The sequence below is a fragment of the Podarcis cretensis genome, assembly GCF_951804945.1.
Source record: "Podarcis cretensis genome assembly, chromosome: 1".
Classification (NCBI taxonomy): domain Eukaryota; kingdom Metazoa; phylum Chordata; class Lepidosauria; order Squamata; family Lacertidae; genus Podarcis; species Podarcis cretensis.
The window spans coordinates 54,743,191-54,769,496 of NC_137170.1; the positions used below are offsets into that span (position 1 = coordinate 54,743,191).

Sequence of the window (26,306 nt, forward strand, 5' to 3'; positions counted from 1 at the left end):
TTTTAAAATCATCATTACTTATAGCAACAGTTGTTGAAAATGTCCATTAGTAGCTAGACAAGCTCTTTTTATAATAAAAATTCAAACTATGGTAAGAATAAATGTGCACCCATTTACTAGCACTTAATAAGACTTAGGGGATATATTTACTACAACAATGACAGACCCAATGCAAACTAAGTTCCCTTTAGTAAACATGTTGAACTCTTAAGTAATACCACATTAAACAGATTTGTTACCACCACTATAATTATACTAATGTTGTTTTGTAATATTTTGTCTGATTCTGTTCTGATCATCATCTCCAATCTGTTTTGTTACTTGATTTCATTGTTTTATTGGTTTCTACTGTTGTTAAGACTTAAACAAGATATGGGGTATGTATCAATAAAGTGTGAGGTCTCATCATATTTTTCAAGAAATTGCATACTCTTGATGGTTCACACAATTTAGGAAAAGCACGAACTACAAGACATCTCCTACTTCTATTCTATCACTTGCAAACATGACAGAAAATTTCTTCCTGAACCCAAATTTATACAATTTTGACATGAAATAAAATACTAATCTACTCAGAGTAGATTTTTTGGTTTAAAAAAATCTGCCAGCAGGGCCTTTCTCTATTTCAGCCACCACCTCTCACCATGGAAATAGTACACGGCAGAGGGGAAAGGGTGGCTACAAAGCTTTCCAGCATCATAAGGCCACAATGATGGTTTCAGATCTTTCATAAATGTAGACATAGCTGCTTGAGTTCTCCATCCCCAAACCTGTTTATAGTATTCCAGAATTGTAAAACTCTTATTCTGGGTTGTTGTTTTTAAAGGTTGGACAGCTCATAGATATTAATGCTTATATATTTGAAACACACACACACAGCTTGAGGGCGGTCCATAGACCCAAAATACAAAGTACAACAATACTTAAGCTCTTTAACAACTTTCCCCGCTCTATTTCAAAAAGCTCTCGTGATATGAATTTGATGTGAATGCATCCCTTTTCACCTTCTGCCTAGAATTATCAAGCGTGGGTCCCCCATTTCCTATTATAAATATATATTATACACATAATATATTATCACAGAGAACTCAAGCCGGTCTTCCCTGAATAGCTGTAGGATAAGATGTAAGAATTTCTGGACATCCAAAGAAAACAAATACTGGAAGATTCAAAACAGACAAAAGAAAAGCTGTTCTTCACGCAACACATAAGTTAAATTCTGGAATTCACTCCCACAAGAAATAATGATGATCACCAACTTGGATGGTTAAAAAGAAAGTAGAAAAATTCATGAAGGCTAAGGCTATCAATAGCTAGTAGCCAGACTGGCTGTGTTCTCCTCCTACTGTCAGACATAGTATGCCTCTGAATGCCAGGTGATGGGAACACCATCTTCCAATATCGTTTTCGTTTTTTTTTGCTTTTACAAAGAAATCAACAACTACTTCCAAACTCAACAACATGCTAATTAGTTTATTCTATTTCAGAAGCTTTTAATTCTTGTCAATTTATGTTTTTAACTTTGTTTTATGGTTTGCATTATGTTTTCTATTGTATTTTGTACACTGCTTGGGTATTTTTTTAAAATTTAGAATGGTTACAAATCGGGGAGGGGGGGATTCCAAGCACCCAGGTTCTTGGTAGTTCTAGAAAACGTGTTGATCATAGTATATATAACAGTATGTGTGATTTGAGTATTTGATCGTTTTAACACTGCTATTTAACCTTTATTTAACTGCTGTTTTATTAAAGCTGGCAAACTGATTATTCCTGCAGAGTAAAAGTGTTTCCTGGTGGTGTGTCAAGTATGTTTTGAATATAATTTTGGAAATAAACTTAACCTGCCATAAACTAGCTAATATTTTCTACCACCTTATTTCTGGCACTGGTCTCCTGCCAACTACATTCTAGGGGAGACCGTAACTTATATTCATTCTCAGCTACTTACAATGATTACATGGTATTTTTACTGTGCTTTTAGGTTTTAGCTTATGTACATGCGAAAACTGATGAAAAATATATACAGGTGCAATACTGTTCAATTCTTAAATTTTCCAGTAGGACCTTCTACTGGTTCTAAGGTCCATCAACAAATGGGCAGCTTTAAATGCAAAACTATATTTTCAATGAGTCTTATTCACCTCTATCATGTGCTCTCTTTCTTTCAATTAAAACGCTGAAGCCTTTCTTCATAGGGGAATTGCTCCAGCACCCTATTGTTGCCCCTTTCTATATTTTTTCCAGCTCCAGAATATAATTTTTGAGGTGTGGTGTCCAGAACTGCCAACCCTGCATTATATAACTCCACTGGGAGAACTGTCAATTTATATCTACTCTCTGCTTTAACCAGTTTTTATTTCATAAGAGGACCTGAGCTGTGAAAAGGCTTTTTGGAAGCTTGTGCTTGCACGATGTCTACTGGATCCACCCGATGTAAATGCTGACTAACCTCCTAGCTTTCAAATGTTGCTTACCCTTTAACTCCCATAATTCCATTGACCATAATAGTTGAGTTCAGCAACATCTGGAGGGGCAGGTGAAAGGCAGGGAAGCCATGAATAGGACTTCTGCTGATGAGGCTCATTGGTTGAATCCCATCATCCCTTGTTTTAGCTCTCAATAATCTAGTTGAGAAAAGACCAGAAAACTACTTACTTATTTCCTTGGCAACCTGATCCAATTTTTCCTGTGATCTGCTGATAAGAACCACCTTCATTCCACGCCTTGCTAACTGAAAAAAATAAGGGCAAAAGTCTAAGAGTGCCAGTTACAACTCTATGGTAGCATTTTATTGATCAACACCACTATTTATACAAGAAATTCAATTACAGAATTAGATCTAAAGATATCTCCTCTCCATCAGGAGGAAGTATTTGGCTCAAATTGGATTAACAAATAACAGAAAAAAGGAATTACAAATATAGATTTGACATAAAGAGTAGGAAATTAGTAATCTATGGTAACTGAGCAAAGATTCATAATTAAGATGGACACTGAGCTAGATCTCTTCAAAGACACCAATCCACTGATCTAACCAGATCACTTGTGAATGTGTGAGCCAGGATAGGGAAACTGAACTGGCCAATGGAGCAAATCCTTATCTCACAAGAACCAAACTGGTCAGGTTGGAAGGGCCACCCATCTACCAACCCACCTGATGTCATAGTGACATCAGGTGTCAGCTGTTAGAACTTTTTACAAAGAACCCTCCTTAGTGCTTCGAATTGCTGCTGATCAGCAGGCTTGAAATTACTACCTATCAGTTGATAGTGACTTCAAGCCTACTTTCTGCTGGGATTAGGGAACTCCAACTTGAGTTCCACAGGGAACCTGGTGGTGCAGCAGATCCTTCTGCATCTCTACCTGCCCCACATCTGACATCACATATATCAGATCGGCCTTGGGGGCCAAACTGGGACCAGTGCTTAGTCAAATGTGGCCATTGGGCCAGGAGTTCTCCACTCCTAGTGTAAACACAGGCATTAATCCTCAGATGAGGTTTTAGGTATCCAGAGGTACAAATATTACCTGACTTGGCTGCCAAACCTTAACACTGAATCCAAAGTACTATGTGCAAGCAGACACTGTGCCTAGCACAAATGAAGACATTGGAAAGGATGTCAAACTGTTAATGGGTCATGTTTTAAGGATCAAAGTTCTTTTTTTCTTTCGCTTTATGCAATATGCTCGTCTTGCAAATATGGGTGGAATCATACACAGTCATACCTCGGGTTACAAGTGCTTCAGGTTGCGTTTTTTCAGGTTGCGGACCGCCGAAACCCAGAAGTACTGGAACGGGTTACTTCTGGGTTTCGGCGGTCGTGCATGCGCAGAAGCGCTAAATTGCGCTTTGCGTATAAGCACTGAATCGCAACCCACGCGTGCACAGACGTGGGTTGCGAACGTGCATCCCACACGGATCATGTTCGCAACCCAAGCATCCACTGTATTCATATGATAGCCAGACAACAAGGCAGGAGTCTTCGTAGAGCAAACTATAATGCACATTATATATAATCAGGGCTTTTTTCAGCCAGAATTCACCAGAACTCAGTTCTGGTACCTCTCAGGTGGGCACCCTTGTCATTATAAGAGAACAAGGGAGGAGTTCATACTGAGTTGTGGCACCTTTTGTTTTATAGAAGAATAGCACTGTAATGAACTATAATACACATCTGACCAGAATAACGGATACTGTAACATGCACCAGAGCCATTTCAGAATTCATTTAGATTGTTAGACTGCCATGCTAAGTTAGCTCTGTTACAAAACAGTGTTTCCATGCAGGTTATACTTTGCCACATTATCCCTTATCATTCAGGCAAAACAAGAACATGACATACTTCCGGGACGCCGCGGCCGCGGGAAGGAGCGCGAGGCAACCCTCCGGGGCAGTCTCGAACAACTTGGAGTTTTTAGAGGGGTCACGAAGGCTCCGTGAACCCCGAAACCACAGGAGGATACTCTGTGGGACGAAGTACCCAGCGACGCTGCCTGTGCTCGCCCGTGTTGCCGGCGTTTAACAGGGCTGGAGCTGCAGCGTAAAGGGGAAGCAACAGACTCCATGTTGTGAAGCCTCAGGCTCCGAGGGAAAGCGGCGGACCTCCAACAACAGTGGAAAAGCTGGGATATAGCTGCTAAACACTGTGGAGAAAGCAGTGGTGACAAACGGAAATGTTGGAAAGCTGTTTAAGTAACGATAATGGGACCTTTTTTAAGGTAAGAACCCAGCGGAAAGGAGATATATGGCGAAAGGAGGAGGAATTCATCACTGGCGGTAAGGTGAAAATGGAGTATAGCGAAATACTGGGAGAGAGGAAATAAATAAGAGACTAGCCGTCAAGTGAGTGTGGTGGAGAGACCTCAGACACAAGAGTCGGAGGCAATGCAACAGCGGAACTTTCTAATGACTTAGAGAGAAGGGGAAAGGAATTGTTCTGATTCATCGGGACGGAAAACGTTAAGCCCGGTACAGGGTTCTTGTGGATGGTTTTTCATTTTCAACCCTCTGCGTGTGGCGACTAGGAGGAGTGCGAATTAAACGGTGTGTGGAACTCATGCTTTTTTGTTTTTGTGTTTAATATTCTTCGTTAAAGGATAGAATTGGTGTGATATTGCCACACTTAATCAAGCAAGCAATGGGGGATTTTGCTTTGTCATCGGGACTAGATCCATCCCCATCTTCCTTTGGGAATTAAAGAGACATACCGAGTTCAATCTCCAATTTAAAAGACTACTTTCTTCACCTTCTTTCTGGATTTAAAGAGACATACTGAGTTTAATTTCTAATTGAGAGGACTACATTTTTGCAGGACCTTCCCCCCACGTCTGGAAGTACTTCTGTGGTTTGAGACGTCTATTACTTCGTTTTCTAAGACTGCACAAAACTAAATTGCACTAAACTAAATACTGATATTTGTTTAGACGCATGAAAACTGAGCTAATATCTGGCACCCTTACACCAGCACTTCTTACCTCAACACTTTCTCTTTACTAGTATTTTATTTTATTTTATTTCCTTTTTTTTTCTCCGATCTTTGTCATTACTGGAAAACGTCGCTGAAATATTTGAGAGAGGTTACCTGGGCTACTTTTATACCTCATCTTTCTGGTATTATAGGGGGAATTAATTTCAAATATATAAAATGCCGAACGGCTTTAAAAAGGTGGTGGCAACACCAGCCGAAAGGAGGCCTTCAAGGCAAGAAGAGGGGAAGGAGGTAAAAGAAATTAAAGACTATGATAGCTTGATGGCCGAAATAAGAAAAGAATTTAAAAACAATGAACAATATATTGAAAAGAAGCTAATAGAAGTACAAAATACTTTAGATATGAAACTGGAGGGAGTGGTAGGTGAATTGACAGGGAAAGTCAAAGACCTCTCGGTAAGAGCTAAGGTTCTGGAGGATTCAATGAAAAGGGTGCAAAAAGACACGAAAGACAGTAAGAAGGAGGTAGACAGGATTAGACTAGAAGTCAAAGATATAAGCAATATACAGGAAGAGTTATTGGATAACATGGCTATGACGCAGATGAGACAAAATCAATCTAATCTGAAATTCAGAGGAATACCGGAGAATTTCAATGAAAATATTAGAGCTAAAGTGGTGAAAGAGCTGGCAACTTGGCTAGATAGAAAAGAAGAAGAGATAAATCATTGTATAGTAAATATTTTTCGAATAAGATCAAAATCTGTTAAGGACAAAAAGAAAAAATTGCCAGGAGACGTAATAGCCATGTTCAACACGTTAGAAATAAGAAATGAAATACTGAAGCAGAATTATGTGAAAAGGTGGTATGTCGAAGGAAACTCAATTATTATCTTTAAAGAGATTCCTTCGAGATTTCTTCGAAGGAGAGACCCATATAAAAAATTAACAAATCTTTTGAAAAAAAATGGGATTATGTACAGATGGGAGTTTCCAGAAGGTATTTCTTTTTACTTCAAGGAAAAAAGGTTTAAACTGTCTACCATTCCAGAACTTCAAAAGTTTGCAAGGAGATATGAGAAAGATTTGGGAAGGATGATGGGGGAAGAGGAGGTGGGGAAACAACAGGGGGAAGAGGACGAGGGGAGTGAAGAAGAAAGAGAAGAGAGTATACCAGGAGAAGGGGAAGAAGTAGAGAAAGAAGACAAAGAACAGTAGATTATATCTAGATTGGATAAATTAATTACTATTATATAATAGATGACGTTAAAAATATTAAGTTGGAATGTGAATGGGTTGAACAATAAAAATAAAAGGAACCAAATTGCACATACATTATTGAAAAAGAATTGGGACATAACCTGCCTACAAGAGACTCATGTAATAAATAAACACAGGAGGGTATTGAGCAATAAGAGGTTAGGAGTGGATTTTGTGTCAGCAGATAGGGTTAAGAAAAGAGGGGTGGTAATATATATAAAAGAAAAATATGACCCACAATTGTTATACAAGGACGATCAAGGGAGATTGGTTATAGTTCAGATGGTGTTTCATGGAGAAAAAATAATTGTTGTTGGAATATATGCACCAAATGACAAAAAATCAGCTTTCTTTTCGGAATTAGGTGATAAACTGATGGAATGGATGGATCAAAAAATGATATTGATGGGTGACTTTAATGGGGTGGTGTCCCCAAATTTAGATAAATCAACAAAAAAGCAAGAGAAGAAAGGAGGTAAATTACCTCGATCCTTCTTTGATATGGTAAATAACATGGGAATAACTGACGCATGGAGATTAAAAAACCCCACTATAAAACAATATACTTTCTTTTCAAACCCAAATCAGAGCTGGGGGAGAATAGATAGTATCGAAGATATCGAAGGAACTGACACAGAACTTAACTAAATCTGAAATTCACCCACGAATTATATCCGACCATAATGCGGTGTCTATTGAGTTAAAAGGAAAAGATATCAAAGTAGGCAGATGGAGAATGAACGAATTTTTATTTAATGACCAAAAGATTGTAAATAAGGCTATAGAAACAATTGAAGACTATTTTAAATGGAATTTAAATGGGGAAACGGCTATAGAGACGGTGTGGGACGCGGGAAAGGCAGTCATGAGGGGTTTTTTGATACAGAAAAATAGCCAATTAAGAAAAGAAAAAGAGATAAAGAAAGAACAGATCCTAAAACAGATTATGGAAAACGAGAGAAAGTTAACTATTAACCCCAGCGAGGAGACCGCAAAACAGAACATAAAGATACTACAAGCTAAATTTTCCTCAATAATCGATCAAGAGATAGAATGGAAAATTAAAATGATGAATCAGAAGACTTTTGAATCTGCAAATAAAATAGGGAAATATTTGGTGTGGCAAATAAGAGAAAGGAGGAAACAAAATATGATCTGTAAGATAAGGGAAGGAGAAAGGATTATGGAAGAACCAAAAGAAATAAAAAGGATTTTCCAAAAATATTATAAGGAGCTATATAAAAGAGGAAAAGAAACAAAACAAGAAATAGATGATTTTTTGCAAAAATATCACCTAAAACAAATTTCAAAAGAGGAAAAAGAGATACTAGATAAGACAATTACGCAGGAAGAGATAAGGAAAGCTATAAAAAAGATGAAAAGTGGGAAAGCGCCGGGGCCAGATGGCCTTCCGGCTAAATATTATAAAATATTAAGTAATCAAGTATCCCCAGTGCTAGAAAAAGTAATGAATAACATTCTAAAAGAAGGAAGGATCCCGAATACCTGGAAGGAAGCATATATCACATTGATTCCTAAAAAAGACGCAGATAATCTGGAGGTAAAGAATTATAGACCAATTTCATTATTAAACAACGATTATAAGATATTTACAGATGTGATGGCAGAAAGATTAAAAAAGGTTTTGAATAATAAAATACACAAAGATCAACCAGGCTTCCTTCCAGGGAGACAATTAAGGGATAATGTAAGGAATCTGATAGATATCATCGAATATTTAGATATGAATATAGACAGACAGGCTGCCCTGGTGTTCATAGACGCCGAAAAGGCATTCGATAACATCTCATGGGACTTTTTAAAGAAAAGTTTGGAAATGATGGGAATAGGAGAAAAATTTAGAAATGGCATAGAAGCAATATATAAAGAACAGAAGGCGAAATTAGTAATAAATAACACCACAACAGAATATTTCGACATAAATAAAGGAACTAGACAGGGCTGTCCTTTGTCTCCTCTACTATTTATAACAGTACTAGAAATACTTAATGAGAGATTGAGGGAGACAACAGAAGTTAAAGGAGTTAAGGTAGGAAAGAGGGAATATAAAATCAAAGCTTATGCGGATGATATCGTACTAACTCTAGAAGAACCAAAAGATAGTGTAAAGGAAGCTCTACAAAAAACTGAAGAATTTGGAGCGGTGGCAGGTTTCAAGGTAAATAAAAACAAAACCAAAATGTTGGTTAAAAACTTAACTAAGGAGCAAACGATAGAGTTGGAGCAAAGGGCAGAAATTAAGGTAGTCAAAAAAGTGAAATATTTAGGAGTGTGGATCACAGCAAAAAATCTAAATTTATACAAGGATAATTACGAACCTACTTGGAGAAATATAAAAAAAGACATGGAGATTTGGGGGAGGATGAAACTCTCCTTTTTGGGAAGGATAGCAGTGGTTAAAATGAACATTCTGCCTAGAATGTTGTTTTTATTTCAAACTATCCCCATACTTAAAGGCTTAAAGCAGTGTAAAGAGTGGCAGAGAGCCCTTGCGAATTACATCTGGCAGGGGAAAAGACCAAGGATAAAAATGAAAATTATGGTAGACAAAAAGGAAAGAGGGGGTTTTCCCCTTCCAGACCTGAGCCTGTACTATGAAGCGGCGTGTATACTCTGGTTAAAAGATTGGATAAAATTGGAGAACAGAGATCTATTGGACCTGGAAGGCTTTAATAATTGGTACGGATGGCACGCATACCTATGGTATGGAAAAGTAAAGGTCCATCGGAGCTTCTTAAACCACATTTTTAGGGGACCAATATACCAGGTATGGGAAAGGAATAAAAATCTCCTTGAAAGAAAGACCCCCTGGTGGATTTCAACAATAGAGGTCCTAAGGATTAAGAAAACAAATATGGAGGAGAAAAATGCCACCTATGAAGAACTCCTAAGAAAAACAGAACAGGGACCCAAACTTAGGCCTCATGAGGAGACAAAAAATTCATTCACCAGTTGGCTACAATACCACCAGGTGAATGATCTGTTAAAAGAAGATAAAAAGAATATAGGTTTCGAAGACAAAAAATCAAAATTTAACATAGAGGTTGTAGAAGGTAAGAACAAAACATTGTCTAGAATTTATAACATATTATTAGAGTGGTATACAAAAGATGAGGAGGTGAAGGAGGCAATGATTAAATGGGCAACCGACTTTGGTTATAATATTAATTTTGAAATGTGGTTGGAACTGTGGAACAGCAATATAAAGTTTACGGCGTGTATGGCATTGAGAGAGAATATCTGGAAGATGTTGTATAGATGGTATCACACGCCGGTGAAACTGGCCAAAATGTACAGATTAAGGAATAGGAAATGTTGGAAATGTGGCGAGGTGGAGGGTGATCTTTATCATATGTGGTGGCTATGCAATAAGGTGAAAGGCTTCTGGGAATCAATCTACAATGAACTTAAAAAAATATTTAAATATACTTTCCCGAAAAGACCTGAAGCCTTTTTGTTGGGAATGATCGGTAATGAAATCAAAAAAGAAGGTAAGACGATATTCCTTTATGCCACCACGGCAGCAAGAATTATGTTGGCACAACATTGGAAATCGGAAACCATACCCAATATAAATGATTGGCAATGTAAGATGGCAAATTATGCCGAGCTGGATAGGCTAACAGGTCGAATACGAGACCAAGATGAACAGAAATTCCAGAAAAATTGGAGTAAATATTGGAATTATATTGGAATAAATTGATAAAGTGAATTGGCGGGGCTAGAACAACTCTATCAGTAAATAAATTTAAGATGTAAGATCAAAAATCAAATACGTAATGGAGGAAGATATACGATACTTACCAAAAGGGTGGAGGGGAGTCTAAGGCTCGGTAGAGCTCAAAATATCATGACTGTACCCTTTATATATTGTTATAATATTCTTTTTCTTTGTTTTTTCTTTTTTGTGTGTATTGGCCTTTTTATGTTTTTTTTTGTGTGTGTATTGTTCTTCTTTTGTTTCTGCATAACTTTAATAAAAATGTAATTGCAAAAAAAAAAAAAAGAACATGACATACATACAGCACAGGAAACAGACTCCAATTTGTTGTATGCATGTCAAAATGCACAAAGGTACAATATGTTACATGAATCACAACTTACCTCTTCTGCATATGCCTTTCCAATTCCATCAGTAGCTCCCGTGATAACTATAAAACATGAAAGGCGGAAGAACAGAGATGTTAGTGTGTTTCCAAAGCTTATGTCATAATGCCATAAATTCTTCGTCTTCTAGAAGTGATATAAGTTTTCTGGAAAAGTTGACTTAGGATTTTTTTTTTTTAATGTTGTCTATGAATTCAAATCCAATTTAGCATGTATGTCTTATGAACAATTAATGAAAGCTTTACAACACACAACGTTAATTTTACTTGTTATGTTGTAATGGCACCTCCAATTCGCTCCTTCAATCCAAGCATTATACTGATTCAGCATTTCTTCATCTGAAAAATAATGCTTGCCTCCTTCGGATTAGGATTCAAGACTACTGTGAATAAATTAGTATTTTTATAGTATTGAACAGGAAGAAAACAGCACAAAGGAGAGTGATGTAAGAATAAATAAGACAGTATTTGATAGAAGCGATTCAGCTATGTCACCACTCAAACATGAAGACTGCGGAGTAGTCTTGGGTAAACCACTTTCATGAAAATTATCAGTGCTGCTTTATTCAGGGAGAGGCTGTTCCAGCTACATATTTGAATCCACACCCTGCCCTCTATTCCCCAGATGGAGAAGTAGACAGAAAACTCTAAGTGACGTTTCGTTTTGGGATTAAGAGGGTGACCTCTTATAATATGTGAAGAAAAATGCAGGGCAAGATTTCTGGAAAAGTTGATAAATCTAGTGTTGGAAGAATAGCAGTAGTCTTGCAGAAGTCACATGGTTTTACATGTAATCAAAATTTCAACAATATTTCCACTCACTTTCTTGTGAAATAACTGCTAATAAATAGATAACTAACAGATTATGTTGCAAATGTGGGAAATCAGCATTTCTCTTCTCAGTTATAAGTAGCTGCAAGTAATATTCCAATATTACTTAATGAGAATCCATATTAAATGCAGCTTTTAGCAGGAGTTAACAAAACAGTCTTCCAAATCAAGGCATGTAACAGAGAATGGTAACACTGAATAGGTGTGAATTATGTAAAACGGGGGGGGGGGGGGCGGGACCCGCTGCTATTTCCACTACATTACAAGAAGCTTGTGAAAGGCAAACAAGTCCTTCAACACAACAAAAACTGGAAAGAATAGAGACAAGTCCTGGTTGGCATCAAATAATGCCTCATTTAATAGAGATTATATAAACACTGGCGTCTGACCAACACTTTCTTCCAAGATTATCTGCAGCCCACTAAAGAATTTTAGTTTGTGTTAGTTAAAAACATTTTACTATGTGTGTGTGTGTGCATGTGTTGCTAGCCTGGAAGAAACTTATTTTTAGTAAGAGCCCAATCAACCTTATCAAAATCAAGTATCAAAAATAGACTGGAGGAACACTTGAAGCAAATACTATTTTTAGCTGCTCTGCCTATTCCCTGCCGTTACCCACCAAAGAGAATGCTTAGTTATTCCAGATAGGTTCTCCTCATGACCCGTTTTCCCCTCAGAACACCTGAATGCAGAAAACACTCAATTGATTAAAGATTAATACTGCCGCAAACTGTGACAGCTGCCTTTTGTCTGAGGGTTTTTGAGGAGGGGCGAGTATATGCAATGACAGAGAGCTTGCATCAGTATTCCTCTTGGGATCTATTGCATGGAAAGAAAATTGCTATTTCAATTCCCCTTTGTTGCTAAAAATAGCTACCCCAATTGATTCAAGCAAACAGGGCACCAGCTTAGCAATGCCAAATTTAGAAGGCACTGAAGTCCCTAGAAGTGAACGCTAATGCAGTCTAACACATGCCAGCTCATATTTTAACAAGAACAAAGAAGATAAGCATGCAGACTCTGCAAGTTAATAAGACAGCAGCAACACAATACATTTACTGAACAGAAAATCTGGTGCAGAAAATGAGACAAATGAGTGCTTCTAAACCTCCTATTTCTCACTCAAATTGCAACCACAAATGTTCAGATTTTGCATATTCTCACTTCTCTTTGGCACCCACAGTGCATTTCATATAATAGATTATAGGCATGATAATATGTGGAAGTCAGATCTTGTGGCAAGCCACTGAAGGTTCAGGAACTGTCTAGAATAGTGTGGGTTGGGGCACTGGGAACTATAATGAAAGGGGACTCTTGGCATGAGAAACTTTGCAAGAGAACCCTTATGCTCACTTTTCTTCGGATTCGGAGCACACTGTTTTTTAAAAAAATGAACAGTGATAGAATATGTACAATCATGTTGGAGTGCTGTGGGTTAGAGTCGTAGAGTTGGAAGAGATCCTGAGGGTCATCTAATCCAATCCCCTGCAATGAAAGAATCTCAACCAGAGCATCCATGGCAGATGGCCATCCAACTTCTGCTTAAAAACCTCTAATGAAGGAGAGTCCACAGCCTCCCAAGGGAGTCAATTATGGAAAGAATAAGAAAGCAGTGTTAAGGAGTGGAATTTGCCACCACAAGATGAGCTGATGACCACCAACTTGGAGGGCTCTAAAAGGGGTTTAAACATATTCATGGATCCATGGCTACTGGTCATCTACAGCTACTACCTCAATTATTTGAGGCAGTATACTTCTGAAGACAAGGGGACGCAGGTGGCGCTGTGGGTTAAAGCCTCAGCGCCTAGGACTTGCCGATCGAAAGGTCGGCGGTTCGAATCCCTGCGGCGGGGTGCGCTCCCGCTGCTCAGTCCCAGCGCCTGCCAACCTAGCAGTTCGAAAGCACCTCCGGGTGCAAGTAGATAAATAGGGACCGCTTACCAGCGGGAAGGTAAACGGCGTTTCCGTGTGCGGCTCTGGCTCGCCAGAGCAGCGATGTCACGCTGGCCACGTGACCCGGAAGTGTCTCCGGACAGCGCTGGCCCCTGGCCTCTTAAGTGAGATGGGCGCACAACCCCAGAGTCTGTCAAGACTGGCCCGTATGGGCAGGGGTACCTTTACCTTTACTTTACTTCTGAAGACCAGTTGCTGGAGAAAAGGTGAGGGCTAATGCTTTAATCCTCATGTCCTGCTTACAGGCTTTCCACAAGCACCTGATTGGCCAGAGGGTAAAAAGGATGCTGAATGAGATTGGTCTTTAATTTGAACCAGCTGAGCTTCTCTGAGGTTCTTATGTACACTCGCCCCTTGGTGAAAGATCAGAGAATTGTAGAATTGGAAGGGACCCAAAGGTCATCTAATCCCCCTACAATGCAGGAATCTCAACTAAAGCATCCATGACAGATGGTCATCCAACCTCTGCTTAAAAACCTCCAAGGAAGAAGAGTCCACCACCTTCCGAGGGAGTCTGGTCCACTGTTGAAAAGCTCTTACTGTCAGAAAATTCTTACGGATGTTTAGTTGGAATCTCCTTTCTTGTACAGTGGTACCAAGGGTTACAGACGCTTCAGGTTACAGACTCCGCTAACCCAGAAATAGTACTTTGTTAAGAACTTTGCTTCAGGATGAGAACAGAAATCGTGCGGCGGCAGCAGCAGGAGGCCCCATTAGCTAAAGTGGTGCTTCAGGTTAAGAACAGTTTCAGGTTTAGAATGGACCTCCACAACGAATTAAGTTCTTAACCAGAGGTACCACTGTAACTTGAAGCCGTTGGTTTGAGTCCTACCCTCCAGAGCAGGAGAACACAAGCTTACTTCATCTTCCATGTGATAGCCCTTTATATATTTGGCTATTATATCTCCCCTCAGTCTTCTCTTCTCCTGGCTAAACATACCCAACTCCCTCAACCATTCCTCATATGGCTTGTTTTCCAGACCCTTAATCATCTTGGTTGACCTCCTCTGCACACGTTACAGCTTGTCAATATCTTTCTTAACTGTGGTTCCCGGGAACTGAAAGCAGTACTTTAGAGGGAGTTTGACAGAATAGAGCAGTACTATTATATCGCTTGATCTGGACACTATACTTCTGTTGATGCGGCCTAAACTAGCATTAGTTGGTTTTGTTTGTTTGTTTGTTTTTGCTACTGCATCACTCTGGCATGAGCCAGGAAACATTTTATTTGGAGATTCCATGTCACGAAGGCAAGAAATGAACAAAAGGAAGTTAAATAGATTCTTTTTTTAGTTTTTCATAGGAAGTAAATAGATTTTTTAAAAAACATTCAGAACTAAGTCTTTGAATTTGACTGAGTTCACCAGTTACCATATTTTTTGCTCTATAAGACTCACTTTTTCCGTCCTAAAAAGTAAGGGGAAATGTGTGTGCGTCTTTTGGAGCGAATGCAGGCTGCGCAGCTATCCCAGAAGCCAGAACAGCAAGAGGGATTGCTGCTTTCACTGCGCAGCGATCCCTCTTGCTGTTCTGGCTTCTGAGATTCAGAATTTTTTTTTCTTGTTTTCCTCCTCCAAAAATTAGGCGCATCTTGTGGTCTGGTGCGTCTTATAGAGCGAAAAATATGGTAATTACAACTGCCCGTACCCATGTTCAACTCCCAAGTATTACAACTATTACAATTCTTTGTTCAGTACCCAAGTGTTCCATTGTCTTTCTATCTGCGTGTCACAATATACTGCAGAAATGCAAAATGATGAGATGAGTACGGACACACAAGTATTAAGGAGGTTCTTTAGTACTATACAAATGGGGTTCGGGTTAAATTTAACATGCAACATGACTAGATTTGAGAATTTCTGACACAGTATCTACGACCGGCCATTGTAAAACTCCAGTGTGCCAAGGTAACAAGCCTATAAAAATGCAAGTCACCTCATCTCTCAATTATGTTCATTTATTAAGTTACATTTATCCAGCAAGTGATTAAAATACATTTCTATAAATTACTGCCCACTGTTCTTAGAGATGGGGTTCAATCAACCTACCTATACATTTCAATGTACATCTGTTTGTATGGTTTTTGAGGAAAAATGAAGACTGATCTATTGCTCTACAAGCTACATTACATGCTACATAACTTTTTGTCTGCCCTTTGTCAGAGAAGGGACAGAAACCACAAAACAAGCATCAGGTGTGTCTTGACTACCTTGCCTTTGTTGGTTGCAGATCTCCTCAAAGGATACCCTGAGGATTGTTATCAATCACTCTGAAAACATCTTTCTGCATGCTAAGTATACATTAAACTGCACAATCAACTTGTGTATTAGGTCAATAAGATTGTAACAACTTAAAAAATGAGGGCATGACTTGCTCAAGGCTACTGAGAATTTTCATTCCCAAACAGGAACTGGAACTTGGGACTCATTGCTGAAGCACAACCAATCTAATACAACCCATCAACCCATATTGATTTCAGGAGAATCTCCCCATACTACTGTATTTGCTCTGAGAAAAAGAGAATACCTTACCCACAGTACCAATGTGGTTTTAAATTTAGTGCTTTGTGGCTGCAGTTGAAGAATGTCAGGAGAGAGACTAGATTGGAAATTATAGAAAGGCATCTAAATCCATTAATTCCCCCCCCCAGCGCGCTTACTTTTGTGCACTATAACAGTTCAGCCATAATAGACAATAAGCAGAGATGCGTAAGCAGCTGCGTATAGAAAAAGATGAATGAAGTGCATGACGTTAAAGATCTGTGAACTGAGGAGTTTAATGCATGAATTGAAATCCAAAGTAACCACCTCCCCTTACTCCAAACTACACACTGCAAAGCATAAAACAGAAAAGATAGGTAGAAGGGGAAATGTGGTCTCTACCACATTTACAAAAACTGATGGCCTGTCACCCAGACACTGATGAATATTTTTACAGGATAAAAATGGCAACCTAAAGTCTAAAAATAGACCAGTGTGCTGCAGACCTGTCTGGTTTCGCAATGCTTCTAGAATACCAATGCAATTCCTTGCTGATATGCTGCCACCATTTCATAATGCAGGAAGAGGGGAAATGGTTATTGAAAACACTATTTGCAAGAAAGAGGAACATACAGAAATCTAGATTTATGATGTGCATTTACTTTCAAATTTGTAGACTGCAGAAATGCCCATTTCTGTAAAGGAATATTCCTCTTTACACTGTAGGCAACAGATCAATGTCCTTAATTTTTAATATCTGCAACTCATGACAGAATGCTCTCATTATTTAAAAATTAAGATATAATGTAGCCTATTGCAACCGCCATGAAAACAATTTTTGTCTATCATGTCTATTTGGGATCCAAGTAAGCCATTTTACATATCACAACATCTATTCTTAGCTAAAATGATGTAACATCCATAAAGTCTTTCCGAAAAGCTGCCTTATAGCACCTTATAAGAAAGTACATAAGCCCGTTAAAAGATGACTTGCCACCTCTCTATTTTATACTATGGTGTCAGAAAGGAGATACACTAAAGCTGATTGTATGTACAATGGGAAAACTAAAATTTCCATGTTTTATTTCCTCTTCCATCTTGGACACACACACACACACACACACACATTTTGCTTGATATATATATTTGCTTTGCATATTCATTAAATATAAATTTCAATATGGTGGAATGCTAAACATTATACTTACATTTAACATGTCTTCATTTTGGTTCACATTTCTACCCTCTCGCATTATTTTTATCAGGGGTGGGGAAATTCTGGCCAGGGGGTCAAATTTGGTCCAGCCCGGGTCTCAGTTTTCCCCAAACCTGCCCCACACCTGATGTCACTTGTGATGTACACCTGTGTGAAAGGTAGGGATTAGACAATGAACATCTAGTGAGCTACATGGCTAAGCGAGATCTGAAGTCAGATCTCCTTAGTACCTTTCCAACAACCTATTGGCGTTATGAAAAACAGCCTGGAATGAGCACTGGCCTCTCATACTTTCTCCTACCCTCACATGATACGATTCTCTCCACTCTTTGTTTAGTCGTTTAGTCGTGTCCGACTCTTCGTGACCCCATGGACCAGAGAACGCCAGGCACTCCTGTCCTCCACTGCCCCCCGCAGCTTGGTCAGACTCATGCTGGTAACCTCGAAAACACTATCCAACCATCTCGTCCTCTGTCGCCCCCTTCTCCTTGTGCCCTCCATCTTTCCCAACATCAGGGTCTTCTCCAGGGAGTCTTCTCTTCTCATGAGGTGGCCAAAGTACTGGAGCCTCAGCTTCACAATCTGTCCTTCCAGTGAGCACTCAGGGCTGATTTCCTTCAGAATGGAGAGGTTTGATCTTCTTGCAGTCCATGGGACTCTCAAGAGTCTCCTCCAGCACCATAATTCAAAAGCATCAATTCTTCGGCGATCAGCCTTCTTTATGGTCCAGCTCTCACTTCCATACATCACTACTGGGATCACATCACTCTTGGTTCACAGCAAACCACCATTTGCCATCATGAACCTAATAGCAAACCAGAAAGGGGAAACTGCAGAACACCAGATAGAGAACATAAAAGTCTGTTTAGCCTAGGCTTCTACACCATGGTTTACCATTATGTCTGAACTTAACCATTAGGATAAATAAATAAATACTTATTTGATTTATCTGAGACTTTCTTGGAGGAAGTTCTGCAATTGTTCATTTGTGGCTGAGTAAGTGTAAGTTACTTTTGTTTCGAAATGCAATGAAGGAAGCCAAAATGTTTTCTTAAAATACTATTCAATACTGAGCATTAATAGGAAGGCTGTTTTAGTCACAGAATAGTTACAGAAGTGTAACTATCCAGCTTCTTTAAGCATTTCTGTTACAGTTTGTTTGATGTATCTTATTTTCCCTGAAAGGAAAAAAAGGACACTATATAGGCATCAGAATGCTATGCTCAGCACCATAGCAATCCCTCACCCCAGATAAGAACACATGGATTTTGAGCATGTCCTTGTCACATGGCATTTCTCCCCTTTGGGGTTCAGTCACACCTATTCACCAAACAAGCAGTTGAGTCCCACTGCTCACTGGGAACACAGCACATTCATGTGACAGCATAAGATGATGAAAGGTGCAACTGAATACAAAAACTGGTCATTCACAATGTTCAGTTTACTGACGAAGTTAAACACAATATATGTTGTGTCCCAACACCAATAATTCAGTCTCCCTCACAAGTTAAAAGAGAGATCTATTTCCCTGTTTCCACAATTCAGTGTCCTTTCTGTACAGAAGTTCACATGTCAGCGAATACACTATAAATACGCTATTAGGAGCCCTACTCAATCATGAGTTCCAGAGGTTCACACTGCATGTTTGAAAGCATGCAGGAAAGGTGTGCCAAAAGATAAAAAAGATCCACAGCAGAAATGTGGGGAAAGCAACCCTTAAATTGGCTTAAACATAGCTTCCGGAGCTTAAAGGATGTGTACATCAAATTTCTGTATAGGAAAGGAAGCAATGTATAACCCTATGTGTTGTTTACCACATACAGTTATCTACAAGCATGAGGAGTGCTAGAGCAAATGCTTTGCATCAAGAAGGTCTGAGGTTCAAATCCCAAATCTTCACTGAAAAGATCAGGTAATAAATAGGTGATGGAAGAGACCTCTGTCCAAGATCCCAAAGAGCTGCTGACATTCAAAATAGACAATCTTGGACTAAATGGACCAATGGTGTGATAATAGAACAGCTTCATATGTAATAATAATAATAATAATAATAAATTTTTATTTGTATCCTACCCTGCCCAGCCAAAGAGCGGCTAACAACATGTAAAAATAGCAGTGTACATAAAATCGCAGTCAATTAATTAAAATACATTCTAGAATCAATTCAGAATCAAATTAATGGCAACCATTGGATTAGAGTTCTATGAATTTTACAGAGGGGGGTGGGTCAGACTGTGCCTTGGCCAAAGGCCTGGTGGAACAGCTCTGTCTTGCAGGCCCTGCAGTAATAATAATCAATAAACTGCATTTTATTGCCTACACGAGAGTATTTCTCATGTATACAAGGTATGAAGTAGTCCAAGTTATGGCGGAATATGAACTTAACATAAGACACTGAATTTTCCTTTCTATACAAGAAACAGTTCAAACTGACTACATCTGATTTCATGAACTAACAAACATAACAGGCCAAAATACAGAAAACTAGACAGCAAAATCTGTTGATGGATCTCAACCAAAACTCTTGCTAAGGTAAAGGTAAGGTAAAGGTACCCCTGCCCGTACGGGCCAGTCTTGACAGACTCTGGGGTTGTGCGCCCATCTCACTTAAGAGGCCAGGGGCCAGCGCTGTCCGGAGACACTTCCGGGTCACGTGGCCAGCGTGACATCGCTGCTCTGGCGAGCCAGAGCCGCACACGGAAACGCCGTTTACCTTCCCGCTGGTAAGCGGTCCCTATTTATCTACTTGCACCCGGAGGTGCTTTCGAACTGCTAGGTTGGCCGGCGCTGGGACCGAGCAGCGGGAGCGCACCCCGCCGCAGGGATTCGAACCGCCGACCTTTCGATCGGCAAGCCCTAGGCGCTGAGGCTTTAACCCACAGCGCCACCTGCGTCCCAGCTGCGCCACCTGCGTCCCAGCTGCTACCACCTGCTACCAGCTGCCAAATCGTACAATTCTAGGACGACGAATAGGAACGGAACTTGCTTGACTAGTAACTTGATTTTTAGTTAGCTTTATTATATACAGCAGAGTAAAGCACAGCTTTGTACAAGTTACCATATACAGTGGTGAAGCTAATGCATTTTAGCTAATGAATCCTTGAGGAAAGAATATAGGAAGTTTGGGGGCCTGGTTTGGGTAACTACTGGATAGTCAGGTTTGGGTAACCTGTTCCTTCAGCGGTACCTCGGGTTAAGTACTTAATTCATTCCGGAGGTCCATTCTTAACCTGAAACTGTTCTTAACCTGAGGTACCACTTTAGCTAATGGGGCCTCCTGCTGCTGCCGCCACACAATTTCTGTTCACATCCTGAAGCAAAGTTCTTAGCCCGAGGTACTCAAACTTCTTTCCAAACTTCAGCACTCCAATACTCCAACAAGAAAACTGCTTTGTCATTCACCACCTGCTGCTAGGCTTCCTTATCTCCAAGCAGACTTTCTCACATACTCCATTTAACTTGGCTTGTTACCAACCCACTAACTGTTCACTCCAAAAGCTACTAGAAAACCAAAGTCTCAACAAAATCATGCAACATATTCCCCACACATAAAAGCACCAATACCTGCATCTGTGTGGAGGGCTTGTCATTCTGGTGGCAACTGGCTGAGGTGCCCTGCTGACTCTGCCACCCACTGCTAAAATGGCTAGCCCCTATCTCCTTGCCCCAAACTAGTTGGGGAGTGCAAAAATAATTAGGTTAGCACAAACATGCAAGAGGACATTTTCAGAATTAAATCCAAGTGGTATCACCCAAACCCCATCCCTCATTAATTTCAAACAGGGCTTAAGACTTGTTTTACCATGGTCTTTGGGATCTGTAAGTTGTACATCGTTATATTATTTCTTTTCTTTTATGGTATTCTGCTTTATATTTGGATGGACCGTGGATGTTTTAAATGTTAATGGTTTGATGATATTTTTAATGGGAAATTTAACATGGTTGTAAACCACTTTGGGAGGCATTTCACAGATATTAAGGGATGAACAGGAATAGTTGGGAATGCTTTCCAACTCAGATCAAAAACCAAGCTCTAAGAGGACTCAGGGATTTGAAAGCTTGCTTCTTGCTTGAGGTGGTCTTCTATGAGCCTGCCTCAGGAGAACTTTGTTGACATCTTTGCCTGCATGTGCAATAACTCTTAACAAAGAAAGCCACCCCACCTTAAGTATTTCCTTCTATAGGTGGAGTGCCTGACTCTCCATCAAGGAAGTACATTCAAGATCTGAGTAAATCTGAAATTATATACGAGCCAAATAGAGTTAATTTAGTTGGGACACCAGTGGAAACACAATCAAGGAGCAGCATAGATGTTTATTACAATACATTTTAAACTAATGCATCAACATTGTTCAGTGGAGGTTCCTACATTAGATATATATTATACACATACCAGCCTTCAATGTTGTGTTGAACTGTTTGGCAGTACAGTAATTACATAACTGAAGAGAATGCTGTATTTTTAAAGGAATGCTACAGTTGTAGGCATAAAAATAGGGAGGTCGATTCACAAGTTAGCCAACAGAGGATGCTATGTAGCAATATATAAAAAACTTCATTCTACAGCTAAAACACTCTCAAAGGCACAATCAATTTCAAACCAAAATGTTTTCCCAACAAACATGACCATGAAGCAACTTCTTCATTACACTACTCACTCTTCAAGTTCCTTTAGAAAACTGCCAGAGGGGTTTACTTGAACAGTTAAGTAAGAAGCAACTGCATATAACTCAACATTTTACATACTTTAAAAATTGCACAGGATCTCTATTAATTGTATGGCTTATATGCATCAGATCTGCATTTACTGGACAGCTTAAAAAAACCACTGTTCCTTCTGGTTAAGTAAAGGGCAACAACAATTATGAGAACATGCAATGTAAAGGTAAACACTTCTAACTTCACCAAGAAACTTCCTTCTGACTAAAGAAGGAGCTGAGCAACAATTTGCTCACTTTTGCATGTGCCAAATACAGTGGTGCCTCACAAGACGAAAAGAATCCGTTCCGCGATTCTCTTCATCTAGCGGTTTTTTCGTCTTGCAAAGCAAGCCCATTGACGGTTTAGTGGATTAGCGCTATTAGCGGCTTTTAGCGGCTTATCAGCTTAGCGGATCAGCTGATAAGCGGCTTAGCGGCTTAGAAAAAGGGGGGGGGAGGGGAAAAAAAGTCGGAAAAACTCGCAAGACATTTCGTCTTGCGAAGCAAGCCCATAGAGAAATTCGTTTTGCGAAGCGCCTCCAAAATGGAAAACCCTTTCGTCTAGCGGGTTTTTCGTCTTGCGAGGCGTTCGTCTTGCGGGGCACCACTGTATCAAGTCAGGTCTGTCCCAGCAAAACCAGAATGGATGGTTTATGTTTTTATTTTTAAAAAGCTGTCCAAGATTCTTAATAAAAGAAAAAAACCCAGGAAGTAAAAGTTTACAAGGTGGTCCAAGGACTGAAATTTAAGTATTGAAGTACCGTATTTTTCGCTCTATAACACGCACCTGACCATAACACGCACATCATTTTTAGAGGAGGAAAACAAGGGAGGGGGGAATTCTGAATGAAACAGTGGATGTATCATTTTTGTGCTTCATGCTGTGGCCACAGACATGTGATCTGATGGTGAATTTGGGGTGACCCAATGCAAAGATCCTGAGGATCCATGTGGATCCATGCTTTGTAACTACATTTTAAGTGGGGAGGGAAGGAAAAACACAGAAGGGACAAGGAGCATGAGATGGGTGTGCAGAGAAGCAGCTGGCTAAGAATGCAGGAGAGGGATTTAACGGGAGGGAGGAAAGAAAGGCAAAAGTTCCCCCCACCCACCCAAGCCAGCCCTCTCTCTCTCTCTCTCCCTCTCCCACCTGCATGTTTTCTGGTTGCCTGCGAGGAGCAGGGAGAGGAATTAGAAGGAAGGACGCTCTGCTTTCCCCTCTGCTTGCCTGGAGGGGAGGGGATTTGCCTGCTCTTTGTTCCGTTTGAGCAAACACAGCAACGAAACACAAGCGGGTGGGCAGTATGCAGGAAAGCAGCAACTTCCTCTTTTCAGGTTTCCCTTCTCCTACACGCGATTTGATTTTTGCCTGATTTTTGTTCCTGCGCTCGCCCTAGTCGGCTCCAGGGACCACACATTCGCTCAGTAACACGCACAGACATTTCCCCTTCCTTTTTAGGAGAAAAGATCTGCGTGTTATAGAGAGAAAAATACCGTAAGTCCCTGCATCCCTTCCTTCATTGTCTTCCCTCCTTTCTTTAGCAGCACAATGGAAAGCATGGAATCTGCCTTGCAGATTTCAAAGGGGGCCAAATACCCCCAGAAAGGATGGTACATGATGAACTACCAATCCTTACAGAACACTTATGCAGGAGTCAGCAAACTTACCGTGCCTTGGGCCAGTGTCTCCAGCGCCAAACGCACGGCGGGCCGGAGGAGTGCGTGCCCTTATGCTTGCGCACATGCTATTTCCGGTGCACTTCCGGGTCGGAAGAGCACCGGAAATAGCTTGTGCACATGCCTCCTCCGACCCGGATGTGCACCGGAAAGAACGCTTGTGCATACGCAAATAATGCTTGCACATGCGCACAAGCTATTTCCGGTGCTCCTCCGACCTGGAAGTGGGCAGCCACGCAGCACAGTGCCAGATAAACGAGTCCCTCAGGCCTTATCCAGCCCGCAGGCCTTAGTTTGGGGACCCTGCACTTATGCAATAAATAGGACAACTATTTTTCCTACTTGCTATCCTGTAAGGTTCAGGCTGGAGCTTGAGTGCTGTTAGAGCTGGCCCCATCTGTGGAAACCCAAGTGGATTCTGTCGTTGAAATTATGTTCCACCAACAACAGCTGTTGCACTAGTTCCAACCCCATAGAGAAAGTTTTGCCAGTTATTCATGTACTAGTGGCAATCCATTTAGACTACTTTAATGAGCCAGTGTGCATTTGAAGACTACAAGGAAACTTCAACTAGAACAACAAACAGCAGCTAGATTTCTAACTGGGATTCGTCAAATGGAATCCCTCTCAAAACTATGAAACTTCACTGGCTACTAGTCCATTTACAGACACAAGTTAACGAGCTGGTTCTCATATTTAAAGCCTCAAATGGCTTAAGATCCAGATACTTAGCTGACTGCCTCCCCCACATGAACTTGCCAATCTAAACACCATCTTTGTAGGCCCTTTGAGGCTTCTCCCTGCCTTCTGAGGTGAGTGATGATAACAAAGGGGACCTTCTGTTGTGCATACCTATTGAGGAATGTTCTTCCCCAGGGAGATCTGACTGTCCTCAATTATGATGTGTTTTCACTGCAAGGCAAATAGATTAAATTTACCCAAAATTTTTGTTTTGCGTTTTTCTGATTTGTTTGTTTTTGTTTACTTAGATTATGTCGAAGCAGCCCTTAATTATCTGGTTTTATACTTTTATCCTCTTAAATGCTAAGCCACTCTTAAACACTCCAATGGAAGAGCAGAATAATATTGTAAGTATTGATTATTAATAACTATCAAACAAAAAGTGTGTGTATGGATGAGGGTGAAAAGCATCTGGGAAAATTCACAGGCACTGTGAGACATGGAAGTGTCAGGCCTGCTGGTCCATCCTACATCTCTATCTCAGTTGTGTCTGTGTGGCTTCTTCCATCATTTTCACAAAGAACCACATCCAGGATTTGCACTATGTGGGGTCTTGTACACTCAACTGATACCATACCATTAGGTTATAAGGGAGAGTTCACATGGATGGTGCCTATATTGCAACCAGTCCCCTTGCTCACCATGTGTTTCTTTTTTGGGGGCGGGGGGAGACACTCAACTTCTGATTCCTACAAAAGATACCTGGCAAAGTGATTAATAAAGACTCAACGTGCCACAGCAGCTGCAACTTTCTTGCTGCTTCTGGATTTTTCAAGATACAGTGGTACCTCGGGTTAAGTACTTAATTTGTTCTGGAGATCTGTTCTTAACCTGAAACTGTTCTTAACCTGAAGCACCACTTTAGCTAATGGGGCCTCCCACTGCCGCCGGAGCACGATTTCTGTTCTCATCCTGAAGCAAAGTTCTTAATCCGAGGTACTATCTCTTGGTTAGCAGAGTCTGTAACCCAAAGTGTATGTAACCTGAAGTGTATGTAACCCAAGGTACCACTGTATAGGTACAAGTTGGCAACCCTAACACTTGTTTTTATAAGTTCTATTTTTTAAGTTCTAATATGAAGAATAAAAATCCATTCCCAATATATATTTATAGATTGCACAAGTCAGAGGAAATAGTGGTAAGTTCTTGCAAGATAAGCTTTATAAGAAAAACATTACAAAACTAATACTTAGGCTTGTAAAAAATATTTTAACTAATTCCAGAATCCTCCATTATTCTCTCTGCTGCTCTACTACCCCACCTATGTAAACAACAGAATATGTGAGAATAAGTTCTACAAGGATGGCAACAGAGAGGTTACTCCAGACTCCCTGTCTGGACAGTGGGGGGGGGGGATATCTGCCTTCTGCATCACAGCCTTTCAGGTATTTGAAGAGGGCTATACTGTCTCCTTATAGGTCCGTATAGTTAAAGCTATGTTTTCCCCAGTAGTGATGTATGGAAGTGAGAGCTGGACCATAAAGAAGGCTGATCGCTGAAGAATTGATGCTTTTGAATTATGGTGCTAGAGGAGACTCTTGAGAGTCTCATGGACTGCTAGAAGATCACACCTATCCATTCTTTTCAGGAAATCAGCCCTGAGTGCTCACTGGAAGGACACATAGTGAAGCTGAGGCTCCAATACTTTGGCCACCTCATGAGAAGAGAAGACTCCCCTGGAAAAGACCCTGATGTTGGGAAAGATTGAGGGCACAAGGAGAAGGGGACGACAGAGGATGAGATGGTTGGACAGTGTTCTCGAAGCTACCAGCATGAGTTTGACCAAACTACAGGAGGCAGTAGAAGACAGGAGTGCCTGGCGTGCTCTGGTCCATGGGGTCATGAAGAGTCGGACACAACTAAACAACAACATACTCTCTCCTAGGGATGCG

At 40.2% G+C, this 26,306-nt stretch overlaps 1 protein-coding gene and 1 long non-coding RNA gene across 2 annotated transcripts in view; one reads left to right on the forward strand and one right to left on the reverse strand.

Moving 5' to 3' along the window:
• HSD17B12 (hydroxysteroid 17-beta dehydrogenase 12) overlaps nt 1-26,306 on the reverse strand; it is a 61,546-nt gene that overhangs the window by 28,521 nt on the left and 6,719 nt on the right. The window contains exons 2-3 of the mRNA XM_079952368.1: nt 10,815-10,861; nt 2,656-2,731 (exon numbers count right to left, since the gene is read on the reverse strand). Coding sequence (XP_079808494.1) covers nt 2,656-2,731; nt 10,815-10,861 — 123 coding nt within the window. The remainder of the gene's footprint in view (nt 1-2,655; nt 2,732-10,814; nt 10,862-26,306) is intronic.
• Nucleotides 20,692-23,748, forward strand: LOC307223515. Its single transcript, XR_013842114.1, has 3 exons — nt 20,692-22,274; nt 22,614-22,758; nt 23,497-23,748. It is a non-coding gene; the product is annotated as an uncharacterized lncRNA (long non-coding RNA).